Source organism: Carassius carassius, chromosome 47 (genome assembly GCF_963082965.1).
Source record: "Carassius carassius chromosome 47, fCarCar2.1, whole genome shotgun sequence".
Taxonomy (NCBI): domain Eukaryota; kingdom Metazoa; phylum Chordata; class Actinopteri; order Cypriniformes; family Cyprinidae; genus Carassius; species Carassius carassius.
This window is the reverse complement of record NC_081801.1, coordinates 13298261-13323592: the sequence shown is the minus strand read 5'-3', so window position 1 is coordinate 13323592 and position 25332 is coordinate 13298261. Positions and strand designations below refer to the sequence as shown.

Genomic DNA, 25332 nt, shown 5'->3' with positions numbered 1-25332 from the left:
AACCTCTTCTTTAAATTGACACAAAACGCTTAATAATGATTAAATGGGTTACATTCAATAAGAGTTTATAAAAATAAAACACAAATAAAAACACATACATGGTGTATACTGCTTCAAACTGTTTATTTGCAAACCAAATATAATTCTTCTTAAACCAGCAAGGCAACCAGCAGTAATCAGGAGGGTAAAGCAGAAATTCAGTCATGGCATACAGTCACTTGTATCACCATCCATTGTAAGCGAACATAGTTCTGCTTTGCTATAGGCTACTCTGATGAGTTATTATGTGCCTTTTTTGGATACAAAGGGCCCATTTTCATATCTTTTAAATATTATTCAGTATTTATAGGACATCATTTATACAGTGTAAAGGCACTATGCCTCACTCTTTCTCTGAAATATTAACATATTTACATAAATATAAAACAGAAAAAAATACAAAAGGCAAACCTGGTCACCTTTCTTTTGTAACAGATTCCAGGCACTTTCCTGTAAACTCAAATCACTGCAGCTGAATGGCACATCTGATAGTTAACAAAATTACACTTGAAAGCCTGCAGTGATGTTGCAATGTATCTACTGTATACTACATTTTACGTTGTGCTATGGTCAAAACCACAAGCTGTAATTTCACCACATTTATGGCATACAGACAAATATTCAGTGCAGACTCTCAAAAGTCATGCAAACAAAAAAAAACCCATTTCATCATCTGTTTAAATATTAAATCTGATCAAGATACATATTGAATGACATTGTATGATCTTATATCAAACAAGCAAAACACTTGTGTCCTTTACAGAAAGAATGTGTCTAACATATGTGTTAGAGAAACTCTTTCTCGATGATAAAAAACTCCAAACTCCTTTCTGCTCTATACTGCTTTCTTAAGATTCATAACTACATTTACACACTATTTTTATACAAATACTCTTGACAGTCAAGATTACATATCTTGTCTCTTTTCACTGCAAAATTATTTCAATTTTGGTTAATCGAAATCAACAAAAAAGTACTCTGACAGATCCTACTTTAAAGCAGGAGAACTGAAAAATCCAGCATCTCATTTCAATAACAAACAAAAGGCTCCTCCGTCACAGTGAAGAGTTTGCCTGCTCATAAAACCTTTGCTGGAACGGCTGTCTGTTCTATGGCAAGATCTCTAAAAGAGATCAGAAATCCTCTTCTCCCATCCTCTGCATAGTTATGTTTGAGAAATACTGGTCTGGGAAAGACAGAAGATGGGACTCTCTCCATCTGGTGATCCTTGTGATTATTCTCCAAGTCCTTTCAGCTCATGCAGGATAGAGTAAAGGTGGGTGGGGCTTTTTAGGGCACCAAAGCTCCACCCTCTGTACACTTGAGTTACAAATCAATGTTATTCCATTTTGGCACAGATGTCTCTCTTTCCTTTGACAGCTTCTTGCTGACTTGTGTTAGGTCCTGTCAAGGAAAATAGAGAGAGTGAGCTTAAAATGGTGAGAAGGAGATGTGCTACCAGTTGTATGGATGCATGCAGTACCCTCTTTGACCATGATCCTCTTCTACCCAGGCTACGATCTTCCCTTCCCAGCCAGGCACCACTGCGTCATCCTGGAACACCTTGGAAAAGCCATAGGTCCTTTTTATACATTACACATCAAATGTAACATTTTATTTAGATTTAATTTAGTTCAGTGTTTCTCAGCATTTTTTACTTAAAAGTCCCCACTGTTCAAAAAAATATTCGAAGACCCCCTACATAACAAAGTTTGCTGCGGCCCCCTGATGGACCCTGGCCTTCTGGTTGAGAACCACTGATTTAGATGCTTGAATATATAAAGAAAAAATATCCTGTTGAGTGATTATGTGGCAATACCTCTTCCTTCACGGTGCCGAACTCTGGATCCAGCGCTTTAAAATGGTACCGATAATTGCCTTCCCGATCTACAGCAGACTTGAAATCTCGCAGGGTGACCTCCCCAAGCCTGTTGACATAAGACAATGAAAAATTTCATAGCACATATCTAAATTATACCACATTATAGTGATTTAAGCCTGAAGATCCACTCAAGTCACATATATGTGTAACAGAGTCTGACTGACCTCTTGGGGATGTTGATCATGAATGGTGTGAGGGAACGGTCAGTGAAGTACAGGACTTTGGTGCAAGCTGAAGAGTTTAACGCAGGGCTGCTCTGAGAATGAGCCATTTCTGTAAGAGAGCAGAGGAGATTCTTCACTTTAGTAATGTTTTAAATAAGGATGCATCGACAGCACTTTTTCCAGAACCAGTCAGATACCGATACTTTTACTTCTGGAACTTGGCGATACCGATATCTGTATTTTCATGACATTTGTCATTTTTTTAAATACTGTGTAAAGAACCCCCCCCCCCCCCCCCAAAAAAAAAAGGAATCACAGTTTGTTTCATTTAGTAAACAGATATTTCATTATTATTATTATTTTTTTATTATTATTATTTTTTTCTTCACACTTAATTATACCTGTTAAAATGTATTGTAAAAGCTTTTGTTATTCTCACGGTTCATTTTATTGTTCTGTGATATTTAATTTTTAATTTAATAGTGCATTAGAGCTACTCCATTGCAGCGGCTCAGTAGTGTAATCACAAGGCGTTTTCCTGTAATAATGTATAACCACTAGTTATACATTTATCTTTTAACAGCATTGAACATATTTTCTGAAATAGAAGACAGTTTTTAACATCTGAAACATTCTGCTATTTATAATTCCAAATTGACTCATATAATGCAATTAACATCAAGCAAGCTGCACGCACACACTTGTATTGGTGCAGAATGAAAGACACAGGCTGCTAGTTACACTTTCACTTTAAATAAAGTCATGTTTGCTTGATGTTTAAAATAAATGTTGTTTATAGTTAATGCCCGTATAATTTTTGTTGGTTTTTATATTTACGATTTAGTTTTAATCCAAATGATGCATGTGCCAAGTGAGCGAACAGCAGTCAAGATCATACAACAGAAGTAGATACGCTCTCGCTCTCTCTCCTTACCGCCAAATAACTTTAGTATTACTTTAGTATTTTTGAATGTTTAACATTATATTAATTACCGTATTTTCCGGACTATAAGTCGCACTTTTTTCATAGTTTGGCTGGTCCTGCGACTAATAGTCAGGTGCGATGATTTTTTTTGTTCTGTTGTCTGTGTTTCTTCGTCTGGACACAACACTGTTCACGCATTGTGCGGTATTGGTTTTTGGTATCTTTTTTTGATATTTTATTTGATATTTATATTTTTGGTATTTTAATGAGTACAAATACAAGTACAGGAGTGCAGTATCGGGCCGATACCGATACTGGTGCATAGTTTTAAATAACCAGCAATATACCTACTGAGAGACCAAAGTACAAATGATGTTCATTTTTATTTTAACAGTTCTGTCATTTCCTGTACTGATGTGTTTTGGGATTAAAATAAATGCTTACTTGAAGTAGGAGTCCAGGAGTCTCGATCTGAATGAGATGCATTATGTCCTGGAGATTTGCCTCGGGTCTACAAAGAAACAGACTGATTTGAGAAAAGAATTCTGGGACAATGTAGATCAGTTGCAAAACCTGATGTGTGAGGATGGATAAACATTCCTCATACCCTCTTCTCCTGCTTGTGGTGAGCTTCCAGGTCATAGAGGCGATCCATCAGGCTGGCCACACCTTGCTCAAGGGTGTCCAGAGTGTGATGCTGAGGGTCGTGACCTCCAAAGCTGTTCCTCAGACTACGCAGAGCATCTCTTACTAACTGCAGCTCCTCAGCCTATAAGAGAAACAATAACATATATCTCTATAGATATAAAATAATATAAAAAAGGCTTCAGGCTTATTTACCCCACGGTGTTGTTTTGATGTTGTGACGGGTGGGTGTGAGTAGCCATTGTTTTGCGAGCCAGGAAGCTGAAACAGATGACAGGGTGACAAGTCTTTACATGAAACTTTAATAAATTATGGAAGCACTAAACATACTCTGTAATATGTGAAAACAAACAGCTGTGGGGAGAATTGTGTATTATTTCTAGGCGTGTTACCTCCTCTGTCACATGGCTCATTAACTCTTTGAGAATACTCTCCTTGTGTTCCAGCTCCCTCTGCAGGCAAGCCTGACAAACACAGAAACATTCTCATTCACACTGAACTGTTCTAGAAAAGCAAGTGCAGAAGTCTTCAGCTACATCATGAGGTAAACAGGAAAAATATTCGTGCTCAACAATAAGGATTTTTCTCTGCTGGGGCAGTCAGCCTGTATTTGCCCTAATGACATTTTAACCTGCAAAAAGGAAAACTAAAAAAAAAAAAAAAAAAAAAGCATGTTTTTAAAAAGTTTCAAAAGCAAAACCATTTATACAATACTGAAATTCAAAAGCAAAACTATTTATACAATACTGAAATTATTTGCTTTACATATTTAGATTTATTTATTTGAATTAATAATATACGTATACTATTAATTATTTTATATTTATTACACATTGAAGATATTTATATTACTTTATTGATGACACAAATAAAAAAAATACATTTACATTTAACCTAATTAACATTTACTAGAAGTTTTTAATTATATTTCTATTTTCATTCATTTCATTTTTTAATTATTACATATGTATTGCACATTGTAAATATTAATATAACTGTATTAATGAGCCAAATTTGCAAAACACATTTACATTTAACTCCTACATTTACAACTAGAAGCATACGAGAAGCATCTTTGATTATAATTTTAAATTTTTATACATATATTTGAATTATATATTTATTACATATTTTAAACATTAATTTTAAATTAGAAAATGTACAAAAATGTTTTAAGTTGAACTTTTGTATATATATTTATACATTAAATACTAATTTGCAATAATAACCGTACATTATACTTAACATGCATAAATTCATCAACAGATGAATAAGTATCCTGCATTTCCATTCCCATCATGCCGTTCTCCTTCGCAGCTGCTGTGCTAGTTGAGTCTGCAGGACTGTGTTTGATGTTGTACCTGCTGGCTGCCGCTGTCTGTCAGCTTGCGCAGGGCCTCGTCCACCTTCAGCTGTTGCTGTTGCAGAAGTCGATCCTTTTGGCCCAGTTCTTTCTGTAAGTTTACATTTGTCATAGGAATAGATATGGTATTACTAGCAAAGCATTATTATTAAAATAATTTGCAAGCATTCTTTAATCTACTCATACTTTAAAGCACAACTACAGTCAAGCTACCCTTTAAAAAAAAGTTAGATTCACTACAAGCTACTAATAAAAACTAGTAACAAGACTGAAGCTTAAAAGAAATATATTTCTAAATGTATAAATATCAGATAATAGTTTACTTTATTCATTTAGCAATCAGAACAAGTGAATTTAATCTGACACATAAACAACAAGGTTGTCTCAATTAAGGTTGCAACATTAAACATGAATTACCACTAAATATCAATAGAACTAGAAACACTACAATTTATATAAAAACAACTGAAACCACAAGAATGAACAGTAGAATTAGAATATATACTATTAATTATGATAAAATACTTTTGATAAACATTATGTTTTGTACATACAAAACAAGACATGCCTTATATTCGCTGAGAAGTCTGTTCCTCTCCTCTAGCTTCCTCTGTAGCTCAGCCTGAGAAAATATACACAGATAATAACTGACAACTGGTCTCATATATACTATAACTGAAACTAAATTGATATACATAGCATAAAGACAAAAATGTCAGGTCTCAGTTGCATGCGCTCACACTTTGTCCCACCAGCTCATCTTTGGCCATACTGGTGCGCAGGAGTTCCTGTTTGAGCTGCAGGACTGAGGACTCCTGCACAGCCATGCGCTGCTGAAGAGCATCCTGATGACACAGAAGGGGTTAATCAATCTCAACTCATGTATCTAACTTGTTTATATTAGTCTGAAATGTAAATAAGTTGAATTCTTCATTGTTTAAGTGTGAGGGTCTTTGTTTCATAGACGTGGAATTTGGAGGCATGCAAGACTTACTTTCACTCCCTGCAGGTTGCGAGCCTCCTGTTTGAACCTCAGCAGCTCCCTCTGCATGCAAATAGAATATAAAGAGCCTTTACAGCATGAATTGGTTATAAAAAATCATCAGGACTCGACAAGATCAGCACATACATAGTGATAAATAAATAGTTTGTTCTGTCAGATCGAATGGCACTGGCTGGCTTCATCCCTTTAGCCCTCATCAGGACAACCAACCTCCTGTTGCAGGGTTTCAGTCACCTTCTTGCAATTTCAGTGAAAATTGGAGGACTGCTGCCAGTTAAACAGGGTTTGTCATATATAGTAATTAAGGAAATTAGCACCAGGTGCCAGATTAACACCAATAACTTGGAGGCATCTGTAACTGTTCTCTAATTTTGATCAGTTTTTACAAAGATCTCATTTAGATCTTTTATACGGTGCTTCCAATAGGACTAAGCAGTGACATTGGAAACTGTAGGTTGTTCTCTAATTTTGATCTCCATTGTGTATATGTATCTTCGTGGAAACATGATTTTTTTTTTCAAGATCCTTTGGTTAATAGAAAGTTTAAAAGAAAAGCATTTATTTTAAATAGAATGCTTTTAAAAATCATGAATGTTTTTATTGTCACTTCTGATTCAGTTAAAGCTTATGAATAAAAATATTAGATTCTCAAAAAAGCCTAGCCCAGAACAAAAATACCGTGAAAGCCCACCTTTAGTTCTTGACTCTCCTCCATGCTCTGGTCCAGGCGACTTCGTATTACAACCTGTAGCACAACAACAAGGGTTCTTTTTTGCTACTTTAGAACAAAACCACCATAACTACAGCACACTTGTTATGCTAAACACAGAGGGAACTGGTTAACACAACAACCTTACAGAAAACAGAAAAGAAATGGAAGAGAGAAACAGATACTGTTGGAGAGAAACCGATACCTGAGTCTCTCCCACAAACAAAATAAAGTTCACTGTGAGAGTAATAAGATCTGCCCTGACAGAACTTAGTGAAAGAGCAGAAGAAAATGAGAGAGATGGGGGGTGGCATAGGAAGTCACATATAATCAAGAGCAAGGGATATGCAGGATATGGAAGAAAAGGGGACAATTTGGGGTAAAACAACCATGACAGAAATAGAAATACGCACCAGTTGCTGCTCCGCATTTTCAACTCCCTCACCCAGACTGTGCGGCGACTCCTCATCCTCAGGAAATGAACCGTGGAGAAGGAGGGCCTATTAAACACACAAAAACATCTGTGAAATGTCACACGCTCTCTAGAAGCAATGCAAACTAAATTAGGAGATGATATATGTTAGTGTCACCTGTAGGCTAGACACCATTTTCCTTGCGTCCTGCATCTCCTTCTCCAGCTGCTCCTGCTGCTCACACAGTTTGTCCTCCCAGGTGCAGCCACCAGCTAGACCATCATGCCCTGAGACAATGGCCTGATCAACCAGGGCCAATTTCACGGTGTCTTCTAATGGTAAAATAGAGATAGATCATGACTGCTGTAAGTGGACGAGACCATCAATGTCCAAATGATTGACTGAAATGAATCAATACCTGACTTAAGAGTTTTCTCCCTGGACAAGGTGTCTAACAGTCCTGCCTTCACGTCTGATAGGCTGATAGAGTCTTTGGGAGTGTGGGTGGGGCTTGGTGAACTGAGGCTGTTGAAATAAACCAAAAACATACAGTTATTGACATTTGGCTAAACTTCACAGTCAGGTCAACGATCGTCTAACACACAGCTTTTTATTGTGCTTTTTTAGATTATATATATTCATTAATTAAATTATATTAAGTTAACTGATGTACTGAGTCTGATGTAAAATGTTGTCTATTTATATTAATTTTATCTCCATTTATTTTTCATAATTTAAATTAAATTAAATTTAATTCTGGCTCATTCTAACAGTATATTTTATTTGTGCTTTAAAATAAATTATTTTACTAAAATAGAGTCCATACAAAACACTTAAAAGAACAGTTTTGTAAAAAAAATAAAAAACTTAGCTCATACACTCTATTACAGGTTACAGTGTACAGACTGAAAAATGTTATATGATAAAAAGTTTTGATTGATTGAACATCCCTTTAAATGAATTCTACTTATTGCAGAATTATCATGGAGGTGTTCCAAGAGTGAGTTACAATATCACAAAGACAGACGTTTTTGTTGTTTATGTGTATCAGGTGCTGCATCTGGTTTCTCAGAAAGGCAGAGCTAGATAAAAACAAACAGTCCTGAAGCACAGGAGGAAAGTGCCTTGTAAAACCAGTTGCCATGGAGACCCTTTGCAGATAAGAACAGCCAAGTCTGTCAGGATCTTCTCTTGTGTTTGATTTGATTCCCTATCAATAATGCACGGTTAATCCGCTTCATAGGCACAAGCTCATGTGCTAATGTTTTTCGTGCATGATAATTATAACACATTCAGTTTGATAATTACAATACAGCATTTCTGTATTTGTGTCAAATACGTGTTCTTAAACATACAGTATTAAAAATACAGACTCTTCAATGATTTGCTTCAAAAAAATTCAACAAAAACATTAGAAAAGCATTTCACGTAAATTGAGGTTTAATCCAAGTCTCCTGAGGTTGGACAGTCAAAGCTTTGGAGTAATGGACTTTCAGTGGAGGGCCAGAAATTTTATGGTTCATTAAAAATATCTTTATTTGTGTTTTGAAAATGAACTGTCTTAAGGGTTTGAAACGGCATGAGGCTGTGTGATTGATGACAGAATTTAAATTTTGGGTGATTCCAGAAGAGCGTATTGACTTCTTTAAAACAGAGCCATTTATGGTCTAAAGAACTAGTTAAGAGATAAGAGAATTTGTTTGTGTCATCAGATTGTCACATTTACTGTTGCTCTGTGGAATTTTACTGGCGAATTCCAGTCATTTCAATTTAAAACCAAGTGATCAGTTGTTTGCTTGAAGGAAAAACAATTCCCCATTCTGATTTTGCTCATATTCAAACTGATCACATGTATTTGTATTTGCAGCACATAACAACAGAAAGCTGCTTGGTTTGGAAGTGACTTCTGTGTGAGAATTCACTACTGACAATGGAAAATTTCACTAATGTGCACTTTAACAGATTATTTTTTTTGTAAGTATGCAAGTATTGTATGGTAGGAAATTGGGGAAATTATGAATAGAGAATATATTTCTGTCAATTTCAGTTTTCCACATGCATTAGACTAGTGGAAGAGTGAAGGTCTGACACCACAATGTCTTTCAGGCCCTGAAGCATAGGGAACAGATCTAAACTCAGTCCTTGATGGGTCAAATCCAAGTGCAACCCTGGCAGACCTGTCTGTGAGGGGACAGCACAAGCTTGCAGCTCCAAAATCCTCACTTCATCTAGGTCTACTATCTTGAGGCATGCAAATTTGAACCCTACCACATCAATTGTCCTCAAACTAAGTCACAAAAATGAAAGGACAGTCCAGTACCCTTGGACACAAATAACCTTCAGATTAGACAGAGTGTGACGATGCTGTCATTATCAATGCTGGACTTATATTGGGGAATGAATCCCATCCACCTCATTGGTTCCATTCAGTTACAGTGACATTTCCACTAACACACAGAGCGAATGGATCCCGCCTGGGTGACCTTTGGAGGATTCATGTCTGTTTTCAGACAGATTAAGGCCTGGGGTTTCCCCATGTCATTTTGCATTGTGTGGATTTGGTGCTGTGCTTTAATAAAATAATAATAATAATAATAAGTAAAAAAAAAAACAGGAGGAATCTCCAAACATTTTTGAGTTCTGTAAATGATTAGTGTTCTATATGTGATGAATGAACACAAAATGCCAATGCTGTCATTTTAACAAAGCAACAACGCTTCCTCTCGAGAAAAACAGAGCACTTTTTTCTTTTTTGTTTAGTGTTTATGTTGTGCTGGCTCTCATTGTCCTAATCCAGCCTGCGGACCGCAGAGATCCTGAAAGAGACGGCCTGTCGCACTCCACATTACTTTCTTTGTTTTATTTTTCTCAAGTTGTGGGGAGGGGGGAAGGAGGTGACTGTTCTCTTTCAAAACCAAATCCAGCCCCCCTCCTTATTGTGACCCACACAGACACTAAAGACCCTCACTTATTTAGTTTAGTTCTCCACCATTTCTTTCTCTTTTCAGTGCTACATTTGCCAAAGAAAAACATCAATTAATAGATGGACACAAAGTGAACTGAAAACACGTGATCTAAACTAATCTGGAAAAATCCCTTACTATTTATTAAGAGTTTTGTACTGATCTTTGAACCACAAAACAAGACTCTAAAAATGATGCATGTTTTGATGTGAAACAGCTACTTCTACATACAACACAAGACTTTGACTAGAGGGTTTATTTAAAAGGCAGTAGCAACAAGGAAAAAAAAAAACATTTGTACTTTGTACGTTGCCAGGGCTTTGCCAAGTGTTTGTTAGGGTGCTTTTTAGTGTGTTGCTGTGTGGTTTCTAAGGCATCTAAGGTGGTTGTTTACAGCAATAATATATATATTATTATTATTTTTAAAAAATTTGTAGAGAAGAAATGCAGCCTTGGTGAGAATAATGTCTACCATCATAATTTCATGACTGCTGATAACCAACAAACTGCTGATATTAAAATATTATACTATTTTGTAAATTACAAATAAAACATTAAATATAATCATTTGAAAAGCAACCAGTGACAGTACATTAAAGGACATTATAATGTGAAAAAAGAATATTAATTTGAGATTTGCAAAAGATTACATTAAATTGAAAGATTACACCATTAGTGTTTTTAGAAATTATCTTCAAGTGAGTGTTAGATGACAGTGAAGGTAATCTAAATGTAGAAACAGCAGAAATGAGCATGCACAATTAAATATCCCGTACCAGGCAAAACAGAAAAATTTTAAAACATAGTACTGTGTATGTACTGTGCATCCATTAAAGTCCAGAACAGGTTACACATGGATGTTTAACACTTAGGTTGGTTGCTGTTTTAAAAGTGCAATGAAAAGCAATAGTGATGCTTAGCAAGCACCACTCACAAGACACTTAAGGCGCATTCACACCAAGAATGATAGCTCTAAAGACAACTATAACAATAACTATATTACCATAGTAAGACATGATAATGTTCTTCTATTATAAGCGCACACTGCATTTATTTCCTCTGACACTTTAAATGTTTGAGCCCTTTAAAGCATGATGGATTCTGATTGGCTGTCAATGTTTTTAACGTTGACACCCAATCAGCTGAAAAAAAAACTACTTTCTGAAAATGATTCCCATGACATTGTGGTGTGGACTTCCCTATTCTCATAGAATTAGAATTATTATTAAAACTTTACAGTTATTGCCCTTGGTGTGAATGGGCCTTTAGATGTCAAAAACCTCAGATTCAGAGTTTAACTGGCTGCTCAGAGGACATGGAATATATCACATTCAGCACTGTACAACTAAGGCATTTCAAATGGCCTTGAAGTGTAAAAGATCAGCAATTGCTATTCCCGAAACGTCCTTTATTCATAGCAAAGATGGATGGAAATTGACAGCTAATGACTGACTGAATTCACTGAAAAGGAATCAAAGCGAATCCACAAAGCGTTCTTCTAGTTATAAATAAAGATTTCTCTGGAAGAAACACAAGTCTGCTCTGAGATCTTCCCTATGCAAAGTGTTCTCACCATTCTTTTTAAATGCAAAACAAAAAGAAACAAGTATTATGTGCTCCATTTTTCATAAGCTACTGCAGCGAGCACTTACTAGGTTTTATATAACCAATGATTGAATGCAATGGAGAATATACAAAACCATTGCTGTATGGTAAAGCCTGCTCTGATGATTCAGTCTGGCTTCCGAATCCTAGCAGTAAACCCAATAATCTCTTTAACAGAGCTCGCTGTAATCCTCCCAAAACATCTTCTCCCCTGATAAATATTATTGGATCTCAGGAAATTTTCTCACATCTCCCACACATTCCCATATTAAACCACAAAAATGACCAACAAGTGGTCCAATGGAAATAAGTTCTGCTCTGGGATTCTCACACAAGATTAGTCAGTCTGAAAGGTCAATAGATGATTCTCATGAGAGCTCATCAGATGCACGTCACATAACCAAAAGTCTGAAGAACTGTGGTGGGGTGGCAGGATGCTCATTAAAGTATATTTACACTCCAGAATCAGTAATTGGACACAGAAGCCTGTGTTATTTAAAGAAAAAGGCCAGCAGATGCAAAACGTCAACATAACGGAAATTCTCGACTGCCAAGGTGAGAGTTCAAGAATTATTTCACATCTGGGAGGCTGTTTTGAAGAGAAAAGGCTGAGCAGACATATCCGGAATTCTTTGCACTGTTATAAGGAAAACAAACTGCTTTGCAACAAAACAAGAGAGAAATAATATTCTTCCTTTATTTCTTGTCAAATCCACATGCATTCTAGGCACTTCAAAGTGTCTGACTGAGTGGAATATTGTGCTGTGTGTCAATGACAGATGCCAAGGACACAAAATTGGATCCTAAAGCACAGCACAGTTTGCACCGACAAAAAGTAGAAAAAAAAACATGATTCAAAACCTTGTATGTGAGCTACAGTAAAGAAGTAGAGGAGTAAATTGGGTCAGATCCTCTAAAGTAGTCATAGCTGTCATTCAGAGCCACAGGCTTTCGTCACCTCAGCCTGCCAACTCATTCTAATAAAGAAATTCTGCTTTTTTTTGCTTCTAATGGCTGTCAATGTGAACCTTTTACTGAGAGGCATAGGACAGCATCAGAAAAAGAGAGTTGGTGAGTGAAATCTATGAGTCAAACTTGAACAAAAATATACAATATGTATATATACACGTATATATATATATATATATATATATATATATATATATATGCTATAAATACTTCTATTCTAACTTCTATTGTATGGACAAAAAAACAGAGACATCTCAAACTTAATGTTACACATAAGAAATAAACCCAATTAGTATTTTGGAGCAACATAAGGGTGAGCAAATGAACTATTAATTTAAAGCATTACAAATATGCTGCAATAGTGTCTTACCATTTGATTTGTTTGGCTCCCATTTTGGCACAAGAGTTTTTAGCCCTCTGCACCACATTTGTTCATCCATAGACCGTACAGAAGTCTAGACATCAGCATCGATCTTACAGAAGACCTCTTTAGAGTCCTGCCTCAGCATACAGTGTCTACAGCGTTACCCCTCGTTTGCTAACTAGCTCCTTTTAATCACCATGCTTGGAGCTGACAGCAGATCCTCTCTGTAAGTTCAAAGCCTCTGCAGATGCACCTGACGTTATCCATATGGAAATCTTGTTTTCAATCTGTCCACGGTGACAGGAGAGACTGAGTAGCACTGCTCTGTTACCAAGGCAGCCAAATCCTGCTCCCCTCCTCTCTCTGGCTTTGAGTTGGGCTAATTATTCTTCTCAGTTCAACCTGTTCACAGACGACTCCTTCACTTCATAAAGCTCTCCATCGCTGAGATCCGTGCGTCTCCGTCTAGTTCTCGCACTCCCTCCCTCACTAGCTCCTCTTTTTCTGTCCGGCCTTCCTCTGTTTGCCCTCCCCCTCCAGCTCTCCCTCTATTTCGTCTTCTCTCTCTGTCCTGCCTCTCTTCCCATCTGTTAGGACTGGTATTTTGGGGGAGCTGGTACAGGGCTTTCTAGCTTGTAGGTGGGCTCAGATCTGCTCTGGACAGCATAATGCATTCAGACATAACTTTTTTTTCAAAAAGGGTAGGCATAAAATAATCACTAAATTGCTATAATTACATAAAGACTCAAGAGTTTTTTTTTTTTTTAAGATCTGTTTTCCTTTTTTATATATTTTAAAATGTAATGTATTCCTGTGATGGCAAAGCTGAATTTTCAGCAGCCATTACTTCAGTCTTCACTGTCACATGATCTTTCAGCAATCACTCTAACATGCTTGTTTAGTGCTCAGGAAACTTTTCTTTATACTAACAATTTTGAAAACAATGCTGCCTAATATTGTTGTGAAAAACCACAATACATTTTTAGGATTATTTGATAAATGGAAATTTCCAAAGAGCAGTCATTTTTTGTAACAACATAGAACACTTTAATGTAATTTTTACTCAAATTAAATCCTCTTTGGTGAATAAATGGGTTAGTGTACTTTAAACACAACATTCAAGTATAGGTTTTCTAAAAGTGTATTTTCCATTGATTGGGGTGCTGGTCGATTTTGTAAATGACTGAAAGGAGAGCAGACACAGACCTAGGCTGAAACTTGAACGTGCACTGCAACATCTCTGACAGAATGGAAATCTAAAATGATCTCTGCGCAAATCAATAAAGGTGGACAACATACGCACAATGCAAGCAAAATGTTACCTATCACGGCAGAACATTTTTCTGTGTGGATGGATTGCAGAGGTATCATAAATACCAACCTCGTAAGAAAATGAAGAACAATCTGCTGAGAATCACTATAGTGAGATCTTCAATTGTTCTCCTTACAGTCTATACATTAAATGGTCAATAAAAATTTGAATTTTTTTAAAAAGCATTTAAGTTTAAGCGTGACCTAAATGTATCCTCATCTCGAGGCTTGACCCTTATAACCACTGTGAATGACTCTTACCTAACATACAGGGCCGTAATCTCTCTAGATCTGTCATGTTAACACTCATCAAATGCCTCTTAATTTCAGTCTAAGTCACTGACCTGACAAACGTCCAAGAATGGATTCTTACATAACTGTTTCATAATTTTAAAGACATTTCAAGACATCTACGGAACTAGAATTAATGACTAAGTGTACAAATGATGTTCCTTTGGATAATCAAACTACTGAATCAGTTCTTCCAAATAAAATCATAGCTGATGCCTCACATAAAAGAACAGTCACACGTTTTCTGGTCTTCAGTGGCAAAGCATGATGATGCCTTAAAGAAAGCCAGTGGGCTGGAAAATCTCAGGCCTTACAAAACAAGCAGTGAGAAAATCCTCGTGACAGCCTCTTCCAGTCTATCTATGTGTTCTACTCTCATTAAAGCAGAGAGAAAGAAGAAAAAGGGTTGTGATAACATGTTTGTGTATATTTTGTAACTAAGATATGACCTGCAATGACAAGCTGATTGGTTCCAAGGCTGTTTTGCAAAACTGAAGCAAACTATTCACAGCTGAATACATTCTCAACTTACAAGCTTATATCTACATCAGCATCTTTTTGTGTATTTATATGCATTTTCACTAATTTTTTGTTTAAATGGTGATTTTGATTAAATACTTTTTTTTAATGCATTTTAAATATTAATTTTGAAATTGTCCAATTATGTAAATTTTGTGATTCACATTTCCAGTTTTATGAGCTTTTCCAAAGAATTTAGTTCCAAAAATTCAATTTTTTATGATGTTTTTTTTAAAAGAAGATCTAAAATATCTTCTGTATATTCAAACTATTAGTCAGTTCTGTTTCAAGTAATATACAGACAAGCTGCATTCTATTTACCCATCAATATTCAGAATTTACCCAGTAGATCTTGCACCCGTCTCCTCTTCAAATGTCCCTTTCTGCCCCTCATACTGCTGAACCAATGCTCGGACACTCCTGCAGGAATTCTCACTGTCCTCCTCCGCACTGCAGCAACGACTAAAGAGTAGAACAAATAATACAGAGAGATTAGAAATGATTAAAAGCTGTTTTTAAAGATGGATGATCTTTTCATGTTTAAACTAAATGGATTAATAACTCTCTCAGAATACATTTATTTATTTTTTTATTTTATTTTTTTTTTAACCCATATTTTACCAGGAATAATCCCTTGAGATAAAAATCTCTTCTACCAGGGAGTCCTGGCCAAAATGGCAGCATATAAAATTTTACACATAAAATATTACAAGACAAGCATTAAAGGAAAACAAAACAAAAACAAAAAATCCTGTCACAAAAATGTCCAGCACTCAAGATTAATGTAATATATAAATGTTAAGTAAAACAGGAACATGATTCTTTCAAATGTGACGTCAAAAGGTTTCTAAAAATATTTAACGATGGCAGCATGTTTAGCTTCAAAGTACTCTGCATTTCATTCCATAGTCTGGGCGCATAACAGGAAAAGGCAGTTTTACCAAACTCGGTGTATGATCGAGGCACAGTTAAAAGTAATTTAAAAGACGATCTAGTTTTATAGCTACCAGAACAATAAGATAGGAGACTACAGATATACAGAGGCAGTTTACCTATTAGAGCTTTGGCAATAAACATCAACATATGCATTTTTCTCCTCTGATACAAGGAGGGCCAGCCAACCAAATCAAACAAAGGTACATTAGCATGTAGAAGATACATTAGCATGCATATAAATCACATCGCCATAGTCCAGCACAGAGAGAAAACAACTTAGAATAATTCTCTTTTTGGCTTCAGATGGAAAACATTTCTTTAAACGAAAAAGAAACCCCAATTTGGGTCTGAGTTTTTTTGAAAGATTGTCAATATGAATATTAAAACCTAACCTTTCATCAAGCCATATGCCCAGGTATTTATAGGTATTTACTCTTTCTACACAGTCCCCTTCCAAAGTTAAAATGGGTGGAATCACGAGTTTGTTACGAGAGCGAGTAAACAGCATATATTTAGTTTAATATATTTAAAACCAATTTTAAATTTAACAATGAAGATTGCAATACCTGGAAAGAATCTTGTAATAGCTCAACAGCTTTTTTTATTGACTGTGCAGACGTATAAATAATTGTATCATCGGCATATAAATGCAGTTTAGCTGAAGTTATATCTTGACCCAAACCATTTATATAAATTGAGAATAAAATTGGTGCTAAAATGGATCCCTGAGGAACACCTTTTTTGATTTCTAGTTTTTTTGAAATGTAATTTTCAACTGAGACACACTGCGATCTTTCGGATAAATAAATTTTAAACCAATTTATACTCATTTTACTAAAACCTAAGGACCTGAGTCTTTTTAAAAGAATTTTGTGATCTACCGAATCAAAAGCTTTAGAGAGATCTACAAATAAAGCAGCACAGTAATTTTTATTATCTAAAGAAGTAATAATATCATTTGTGACAAGAGTTGCCGCTGTTACAGTACTATGGGCTGACCTAAACCCCAATTGAAACTCATTTAAAATATTATTTTCTGTTAAAAACTGTTTAACCTGATCATTTACAAAAGACTCAAAAACTTTTGCCATAACTGATAACCTTGAAATAGGACGATAGTTATCCAGTTCATGAGGGTCACCCCCTTTTAACAAAGGAAGAACCATGGCTGATTTCCATGCAAAGGGAATTACATTTGACGTTAAACTTAAATTAAAAATAGAAGTAATAGGTTCTGCTATAAAATCTGCTGCAATTTAAAAAAAATAATAATGATTACAAACATATTTGTAATCATTCCACGCTGTTTCAGGCTTACATAAAATATTTTCAAAAGTTCCAACAGAGCAAAATGGAGATTATTGCTGTGGGGCACAAAATCTTAAATTGTGGATGAAACGTTTAGATTTGGAGATCTGAGTATCCATATGCTACCTCTGACCTGAGCTGCAATTCCAACTGACAGCAGCAAGAGGGCAATGATTCATCCGTTTTATTTTGTCATCATTTACCTCACAACTGCCTTCATTTCTTCTTTGAAACACAAAAGGAGAACAACTAGCACTAATACTTGAGGTAAAGAAAAACAGACTTTATGTTTTCACTGATAACATTTCAACGGTTTTGTGAACTGAATCAAATTAAACTTAATAAAGATTCAACCTAAGAAGACGATTTGTTCATAAACTGGACATAGTTATTTCTCTCATGAACTTTCATGAAAGCACCAATGAGAGCTGGGTTGGATGTCAGGAATTTCACTGAATAATGACTTCTATTCCAGCCTGTTCCACAAAGTTATCTAACCACATGAGGGTCAGTAAATGACAAAACTTTCTTTGGGGATCTTTTAAGCAAAGCTAATTAACCCTCTTAAAATGAGAATGAGATTTAAAAGCAGTTGCTCTAAGGAAGCAGTTCTACTTAAATTAATAAACATTTACAAAACTCTTTTGAAGGAGGAAAGGAGATTAATGGCAAAGTGAAGCTACATGTACCTCCATTCTTGCCTTAGATGAAAAACAGAGCGGCCAGGGCGAGAGGCATCCTGCCTGGCTGCTGCTAGTGCTGCTGCTGCAATCTGGGCCATGGCCATGGTGGAATGAGGTCTGTGATTGGCCGAGGAGCCAGTGGAACTCCTGCCTACGCCAGCTCCAGCTTTGTGACTGGCTGATACGGAGGGTTTAAAATGTGCAGCTAGAGCGAGGATGAGCCTCATGGCGGATTTGAGGTTTCCTTCCACAATGTCTTTGAGTACAGAGAGAAAGAGTAGTTCTTAGCAAAGTAGTTTTATCAGCATAAACGGGATTAAAAGCCTGCTTTGTAACTCACCCCTGGCAGACGTTTGAGGCATTCTGATCTGTTTGGATGACACAAACTGCAGAACCTTTTCCACATTCTGCTTCTTCTCCTGGTCGTCCTGTGGCACATAATGAATGCCATCCAGCAGCTCACCAGCTTGCCAAATATATAAAACACATCTCAATACAAAGGCTTATTATAAAGTGCTACAACAAAAATAATATGATGTACAGACTTACCCACTATTTCAATGAGGTGTGCTAGAATCACACCATCTCTGAGATCCTGTCGTAGATCACTCACAGGTTTCAGTTCAGGCTTCTTTCTCAGCTGTGCATTAACCCAAGACACATAGGCAGCCAGTTGCTGCTAGAAAGACAAACATTTCATAAAGGTAAGTGCAAATTTGGTTATAGTCTAACAGCTTAAGAACAGACTGTACTTCAGATTTTTCTGCTTCCAAATATATTATTGTTATTTGACAGCATTTATTTTGGCCAAAAAATACAGTAACATTATTGTGACGAGTGGGACGGGGCCGAGAGCTGTGGGAACGGATCGAGGCCGGTGCAGTAATTGGAAATGAGCGACACCTGCACCACTCACCGGTTTCGAGTCCCACGGAGGAGCTCACGTTGTTAACTGACTAGCCGCGTAAACTGGCTTTACTGACGAGATGCGCATTAATGATCGGCCAATCTTGATCGGTGCACCCCTATTGTTTAAACATGGCCCCAGGTGTCTATGTTACTGTGTGTGAAGATTTGCATAACACCCTCCGAATGTTCAACCAAAGAAATAAGGAGTAACTTTGATTCTCTCTGTCGCTGTCAGCGCCATGTCGTGGAGACGCTGTTTCATAGTTTGTTTGGTCTTCCAAAAGAGGACACAACTAGAAATCAGTGGTTAAGTTGTATTTACAACACTGTCCCAGAACAGTCCAAACCAATTATTTGTGTGTGAGCAACACATTTAACGGAGGACTGTTTACTGAACCTAGAATGCCGGCTGTTCTGACTCACAACCTGTAAGTATGTTTTCATATTTAAAGAATTTGTCACTGATGATTCAAACATGACTTCTGAGCAGTGTAGAGTAGCACTTGTTGTTTGTTGTTTCTACGATCACAAATGCAGACAAATGGTTTTGTTTACACAGCCTGATACCCAAAGGTATAAAAAGACAATAGAAGTCATTATAAATTTATTTCCCACTGGATGCAACAAATGCCTCGTTTTAAATGTGTTGTATTGTTTTTGTCTCCAGGGGGCATCACAGTATGGTAAGAGGTGTAACATTTCCATCACATGCTTAGGTATTCATGTACAGATAAACCAGTCTGATACACCTGTGGAAAGAATGATGTACCGGCATTGGTGAAATAAACGTGCAAATGGATGTTGTCTCAAGGTGTTTTAACTGACATCCCATTGTGATGCTCCCCCTACGAATAAGCAGTATCCTAAGAGTCTTTTACAGTAGTTATGCTCACTTTTGATCAAATGAATGCATCCTTGCTGGGTAAAAGTATTTAAAAATCTTACGGATATTAAACTTTTGAACAGGACTGTGTGTGTGTGTGAGTGTGTGTGTGTGTATAAGCATTTATAGAAAATTTGCAACTAGTTGGACATTATATAGCTGCTACTTTCATCTTTTTCCTGGAATTACTGATGCTTCCAAAACGGTAATTTTTATAATTTAAACAAAACCTCATCTACACTGCAGCAATAGTATTGGGTTACTTTACTCAGGCTGTCATACAGCTTAAGCACAAATCACAAGTCTCAATGGAGCCAACAACTCTAAGTGCAGTTAAACTGCATACTTCGCCGGGAAGACAGTTTACTGCTGATGGTCCCGATGTAGAGGTTATGCAGGATATGCCTGTGTTGATTCCAACTAGGATACCCATTGTCAAAATAAATGTATGCCTCAGTGCTCAAGATGCACCTGCTTTGACAGAACAAGTCCCTCCTCATTCACCCAAGCCGGTTAGCATCACCCGGGTTCAATGGCGTGGATTAGTCTGACTTGCACTTGTCACAAAGGACAGCTTAACTCCCCACATTCACGCTTCCTCTTCAGCAAATACATGTAGGAACACATAGAGACTGTAGGGAGGTTTGCCGAAGTTCTACCCTTTGGCAAATGTGCTGCGATGTGCAATTTTCTTTTCCCTTAAATGCTGAAGAATGTGAGATTGCTGCAGAAAATAACATTTAAACTAAACAAGTACAATAACTGACACAAAGCACTATAAAAGAATCATAAATGTTGTCCCTATGACTTGTTCACTACATTTTTTTTGTCTTCTAAAGCCATACGATGGCTCTGGGGTATTCTGAGCTTTTCTTTTTAAACAACTGTCATATGTGACACACTACTTCTTAAACAGACCTATTTAAAAAGATCACTAAGATTTAGATTTTTGAAAGATACGCATTTTATTCAGCACAGATGCATTAATTTTATCAAAAGTAAAAGTCTTTGGTTTCAAATAAATGCTGTTCTTTTCCACTTCCTTTTTTTCAAATATATCATGTATCACAGCTTCCACAAAAATATTAAGCAGCACAACAACACTGATAATAATAAGCATGCTTCTTGAGCCTTACAGACCCCAAACATTTGAATGGTAGTGCGTGACTGAAATTGAACTTGCATGGCCTGAAGTGTCACACCTTTACAAAACACACTCTGCTATTAATCTGGAAGACTGTGGGGAAAATATTTCCTGGGCTTCAATCTTCCAAACAACATCGAGTTCACATCATATGCCAACACGTGCACAGTCAAGAACAACACATGCACACCAAAATAAAGAAAACAAAATGAGCTCTGCATTGTTTTCATGAGGACTCTTCAAACACACAGAAGCATTTATTGATTTGCCACATGGTGGGCTGACTAACACAATGCAAGCTCTGTCTGAAGCAAATCTGTCTCACTACAATCTAACAGTGGTCCAGGGAGACAGGCTTCCCAGTGAGACCTGCTAACACTGAGAGCTTTTAGCACAAGATGCTAACTGTGCCGTAAAACTGGAAGGTAGCAAAAGTCCTTCGCAGCCATCTTTACAAAGGAGCTGTCTGTCCCAACAGCGACCTGACAGAGGGGTACATCTCCATCACTGGAGTCTGCTGTATTCTCACCTAATACACTAGGTGGACCAGAAATATTTGTAGGGATTGAGACAGCTGGGATTCATAACAATAAAATCAATGAGCGCTTGACAGCTTAATAGTTACAGCCTGAGGGCAGACAGATGTAGAAGCACTCTGTCTTAGATAACATCAGTAGGGATGTCTGCTGATAGTGCACATGGTTACAGAAATGGCATAATATGATTAACACCTCCTCCCACACTTCCCACACTCACGCGCCATTTCTAAGAGCATGATATTGTTATCTCCACAGGTTAAAATGGCTTTAACAGTTATCTAATGGTAGTATCTGCATATAAATGATATGTGAGTTAAAAGACTATTGTGTTATTCAAATGAAATTATAAACTAATCTAGCACTATACGTCAAAGAAAGCATAGCTGACTACATGTACAGCACAATGTCTGACTCAAAAGCCTAGCATGCTCCCCAAAAATATTCAAGGTTAGCAGCTCACAAAATATATATATATATATATATATATATATATATATAAATAATTGCATTAGTAGGACTGTGTATCACAATGTTTTACAGTTGTCAAGACTATAATTTTTTTCTGTTTGGAATGTTACTGGCATTTTACTGCTAACAAACAACTGAAATTAGTTTTGATTAGTTTTAATTAGAATGAGTTTTGGAACTGAGGGACTGATGGACAAAGATCAACCTTTATCTAAGTTATTGGAAAGCAAAAGTGTGGAGAAAAAAAGAAATTGCAAATGATTCCAAGCATACAACCTCATCTATAAAGCATGGTGGAGGTGGTGTCATGGCATGGGCATGCATGGCTGTCTCTAGAACAGAACCTCTTCATTTTAATGATGACTTAATGTATGATGGCAGTATAATGAATTTGGAAGGGTACAAAATCATCTTGGCTACCAATATTCAAGAAAATACCACCAAACTCATTAGAAAGCACTTCAAATTGGATCAGGACAATGATCCAAAACACTCTGCCAGTTTAATCAAAGACTTTATCAGGGCAAAGAAATGGAAAGTCTTAGATTGCCCAAATCAATCTCCAGATTTAGATCTGATTGAACATTAATTTCACCAGCTGAAGAGGAGACTAAAGACAGAAACTCCCCAAAACAAGCAACAGTTGGAATTGGCTGCATTAAAGGCTGGGGAAAAGCATTTCAAAGCATAAGACCAAGAGTATGGTGATGTCTATGTGCTGCAGACTCACTGCTCTGATTGCATGCAAGGGATCTGCAACAAAATATTAGCTTTTAATCTTTTACATCTACCTTAAATTAATCTGTTCCAATACTTTTGCTCACATAAACTAGTGGGATGAACTCTAAAAGTGCTGTCCTTTATATTTGGTAAAACATGTATGCTTCCAAAAACCTAATAATAAAATGTGACATTCTGTAGTTGTGTTGCATATTCATCTTTTAATCATATTTGCAAATGTCTTGACTCCACAGCAGAGAAAGCAATTTTGTCTTTACTGTTCCAATACTTAGGGAGGGCACTGTAGGTATATTTATATTTGTGTGGCATTAAACAGGATTGTGTCTCCTTTTGCTTAACAGCTGTCAGGACTTTCCTTCATTGTTCGCAGGTCTTATAGACTTTCACTCCAATCAAACAGATTCAGTATTGACAATAGTATATGTAAAACATTTGAATATTTATAATTTTATGCAAAACGTTATTTTCAAACCATTTCTGCAACTTTAATTCTTACGAAAACGCATTTATACAATTATACAATATATTTTGCATTTGATTTAAATAGCCTATATAAATGCAGAATGCAAACATTGTAAAATAACTTGTACGATGAAATGGACCCAGTGCATGTCAAAGAAGAATCAAAAGAACCTGGTTAACTGGTGTTCTTCAGTAACGGCTCACAAAAGGTGTAAACAATACAATGTCATCGCACTCGTCGGAGTTTCTTGCGTAGAACGCCTAAGTTGCGACAGCTACTGCTTTTAACTTATAGTGAGCCTTAGAACTTAAATGAGCAGATGAAACGAATGCACGCGTAAACAGACATGAGGGTTTAGGAGTTCAGTACCTCATTAGGACCCTCCTGCAGCACGTCAAGCAGATTTCCTTTAGACAGGGATGAGATCATTCTTCTGACTTCTCATCAAGGTGAGAGGCGCGAGACGAGAAGATGTGAACGAGCTTAGTCAGCGAGTGCGTTTTAACCGCATACTGGAGGAACTGAGGTAAACAAAGGAAACTACAAAAAAAAAAAAAACTCAACCAAGCCGATGGCCATATGTGCCACCCCGTTAGCTCGCTAGACCTGAAACAGGAGATGGGGAGAGGCAATGCGCATGCGTCCACAGCAGCTGCTCCACGGTCGTTATGGCAACGCTTGAGCTTACGTCGGCTGTTTTCCTTCTCTAGCTTCTGCATTGTGAAGTGTATTGGTCTGGGACCGTTAAGCCCACATTATACCTATAACTGAAAGGACTCATTTTGAAGTTAAATGAAAACTTAATGAACACAAGGCACAGTAGAGGGGCTCTAGCCTGGATATCACACCCTGTAGCCCGTCCTTGTTTAAAACCAACACCACGCTACAATCAATGTGTAAAAACCATGATGAGAAATCTGAAATTCTGTATGCAATTTACTCTGGCTTTCATTGTGTACAGACACATAACACCACATCCTTCCTGTCTGCCTCGTGCTTCCTGCTTCTGCCTCTACTCTTTTTTCTATATACAAAAGTTAAACTTATAACAATTAGCTTTATATATAGCTACAATGAATTATACTGCAGCGATAAAAGGCTACTTCTACTATTTGGGCATATATTGTCTATTATTATATTTATTTATTTATTTAATTAAATGTCTGTCTCCCCCTGCTGTAAGAATGGGAAAAAACATGATTCTAAATAGTCAATAATAATAATAATAATGGCGTTGTGGTTGTTATTGAAAAAGCATTTATTATAATTTTTGAAATCTTATTAGTGGGTAGCCCAAACATTAAATAAATATGTTGTATAGTCAAATTAATGAGCTCTACGGAGCTTGTGGCTTTTTATCATTTAAAGTGAAATTATCTCTTTTGTTCAAACTGTGGTATATACGGCATAACTGATCATTTGCTCTTCTTATCTTTTATCATTTTCATTTATCATTTAAATGTAAAACTTTTAATATAAAAAAAAATAAATTTCTAAGCATTATTTCTACAACTGTAATTTGACCTTTAGAGTTGAAATCTTTAGACACCTCATAAAAATGCATAGTGTGTCTCATATACAGCACATATTATTTAATTAACATTTCTATCAGATTTCAAGCTGAGATCCTTTAATGGCTTTTATGTGACCATCATACTTACAGATTTTTCGACAGATGGTCAATGCAGTGATGAACGTTTTATTGGTTTTGATTTGTTCATTATTTTAACAGCACGAGAAACGAAACAAATGAGGGAAAAATCAAGAGTCTCCCGAGAGATGTTCATCACTTAAGTTTACATTAGCATTTACTTACGACTGACCATAACAAAAAGAGAAAACAGAAATATTAAAACCTGAAACTTGTAAAGACAAGCGGCCTCTTAACATTAAAACTGCTTAGCGTTAGCATACATAACATGCTATCAGAAAGCAGTTCTTAAAGTTTGAGCAACCTACCTTAGGTTTCTCACGCTTTCTTGACGATATCATTAGTAAGTTTGTGAATCCACATTCATGTAAATATAGTTATACATTTCCACAGATAAAAATTAAATCACAGCAGCAGACTGCTGATTCCGCACTGGTCAGTT

General features: G+C 36.5%; 1 protein-coding gene across 1 annotated transcript; it reads right to left on the bottom strand.

Annotated features, from left to right (window-relative positions):
* Window positions 1–722: 722 nt before the first annotated feature.
* LOC132130448 (dixin-A-like) lies at window positions 723–23856 on the bottom strand. The gene is made up of 21 exons (XM_059542157.1): window positions 23609–23856; window positions 18642–18771; window positions 18433–18558; window positions 18099–18348; window positions 15508–15627; window positions 7562–7668; window positions 7321–7475; window positions 7144–7230; window positions 6713–6766; window positions 6013–6063; window positions 5759–5863; window positions 5587–5640; window positions 5017–5109; window positions 4048–4119; window positions 3851–3916; window positions 3618–3779; window positions 3455–3521; window positions 2086–2194; window positions 1859–1967; window positions 1523–1602; window positions 723–1443 (listed from the first exon to the last, which is right to left on the bottom strand). Exons 1-21 carry the CDS (start codon window positions 23666–23668, stop codon window positions 1437–1439), a joined length of 2064 nt encoding a protein of 687 aa, XP_059398140.1. The 5' UTR covers window positions 23669–23856; the 3' UTR covers window positions 723–1436.
* Window positions 23857–25332: the final 1476 nt, after the last annotated feature.

What these genes read in the sequence shown, in the direction of transcription:
- LOC132130448 (XM_059542157.1), bottom strand. Translation starts at nt 23,668, where the DNA reads ATGATCTCATCCCTGTCTAAAGGAAATCTGCTTGACGTGCTGCAGGAG. An exon ending in CATCTAAGGCAAGAATGGAG is followed by an intron (nt 15,628 to 18,098) that starts GTACATGTAGCT and finishes TCTACTCTTTAG; the next exon opens with TCGTTGCTGCAGTGCGGAGG. An exon ending in TGAGCCATGTGACAGAGGAG is followed by an intron (nt 3,917 to 4,047) that starts GTAACACGCCTA and finishes CATCTGTTTCAG; the next exon opens with CTTCCTGGCTCGCAAAACAA.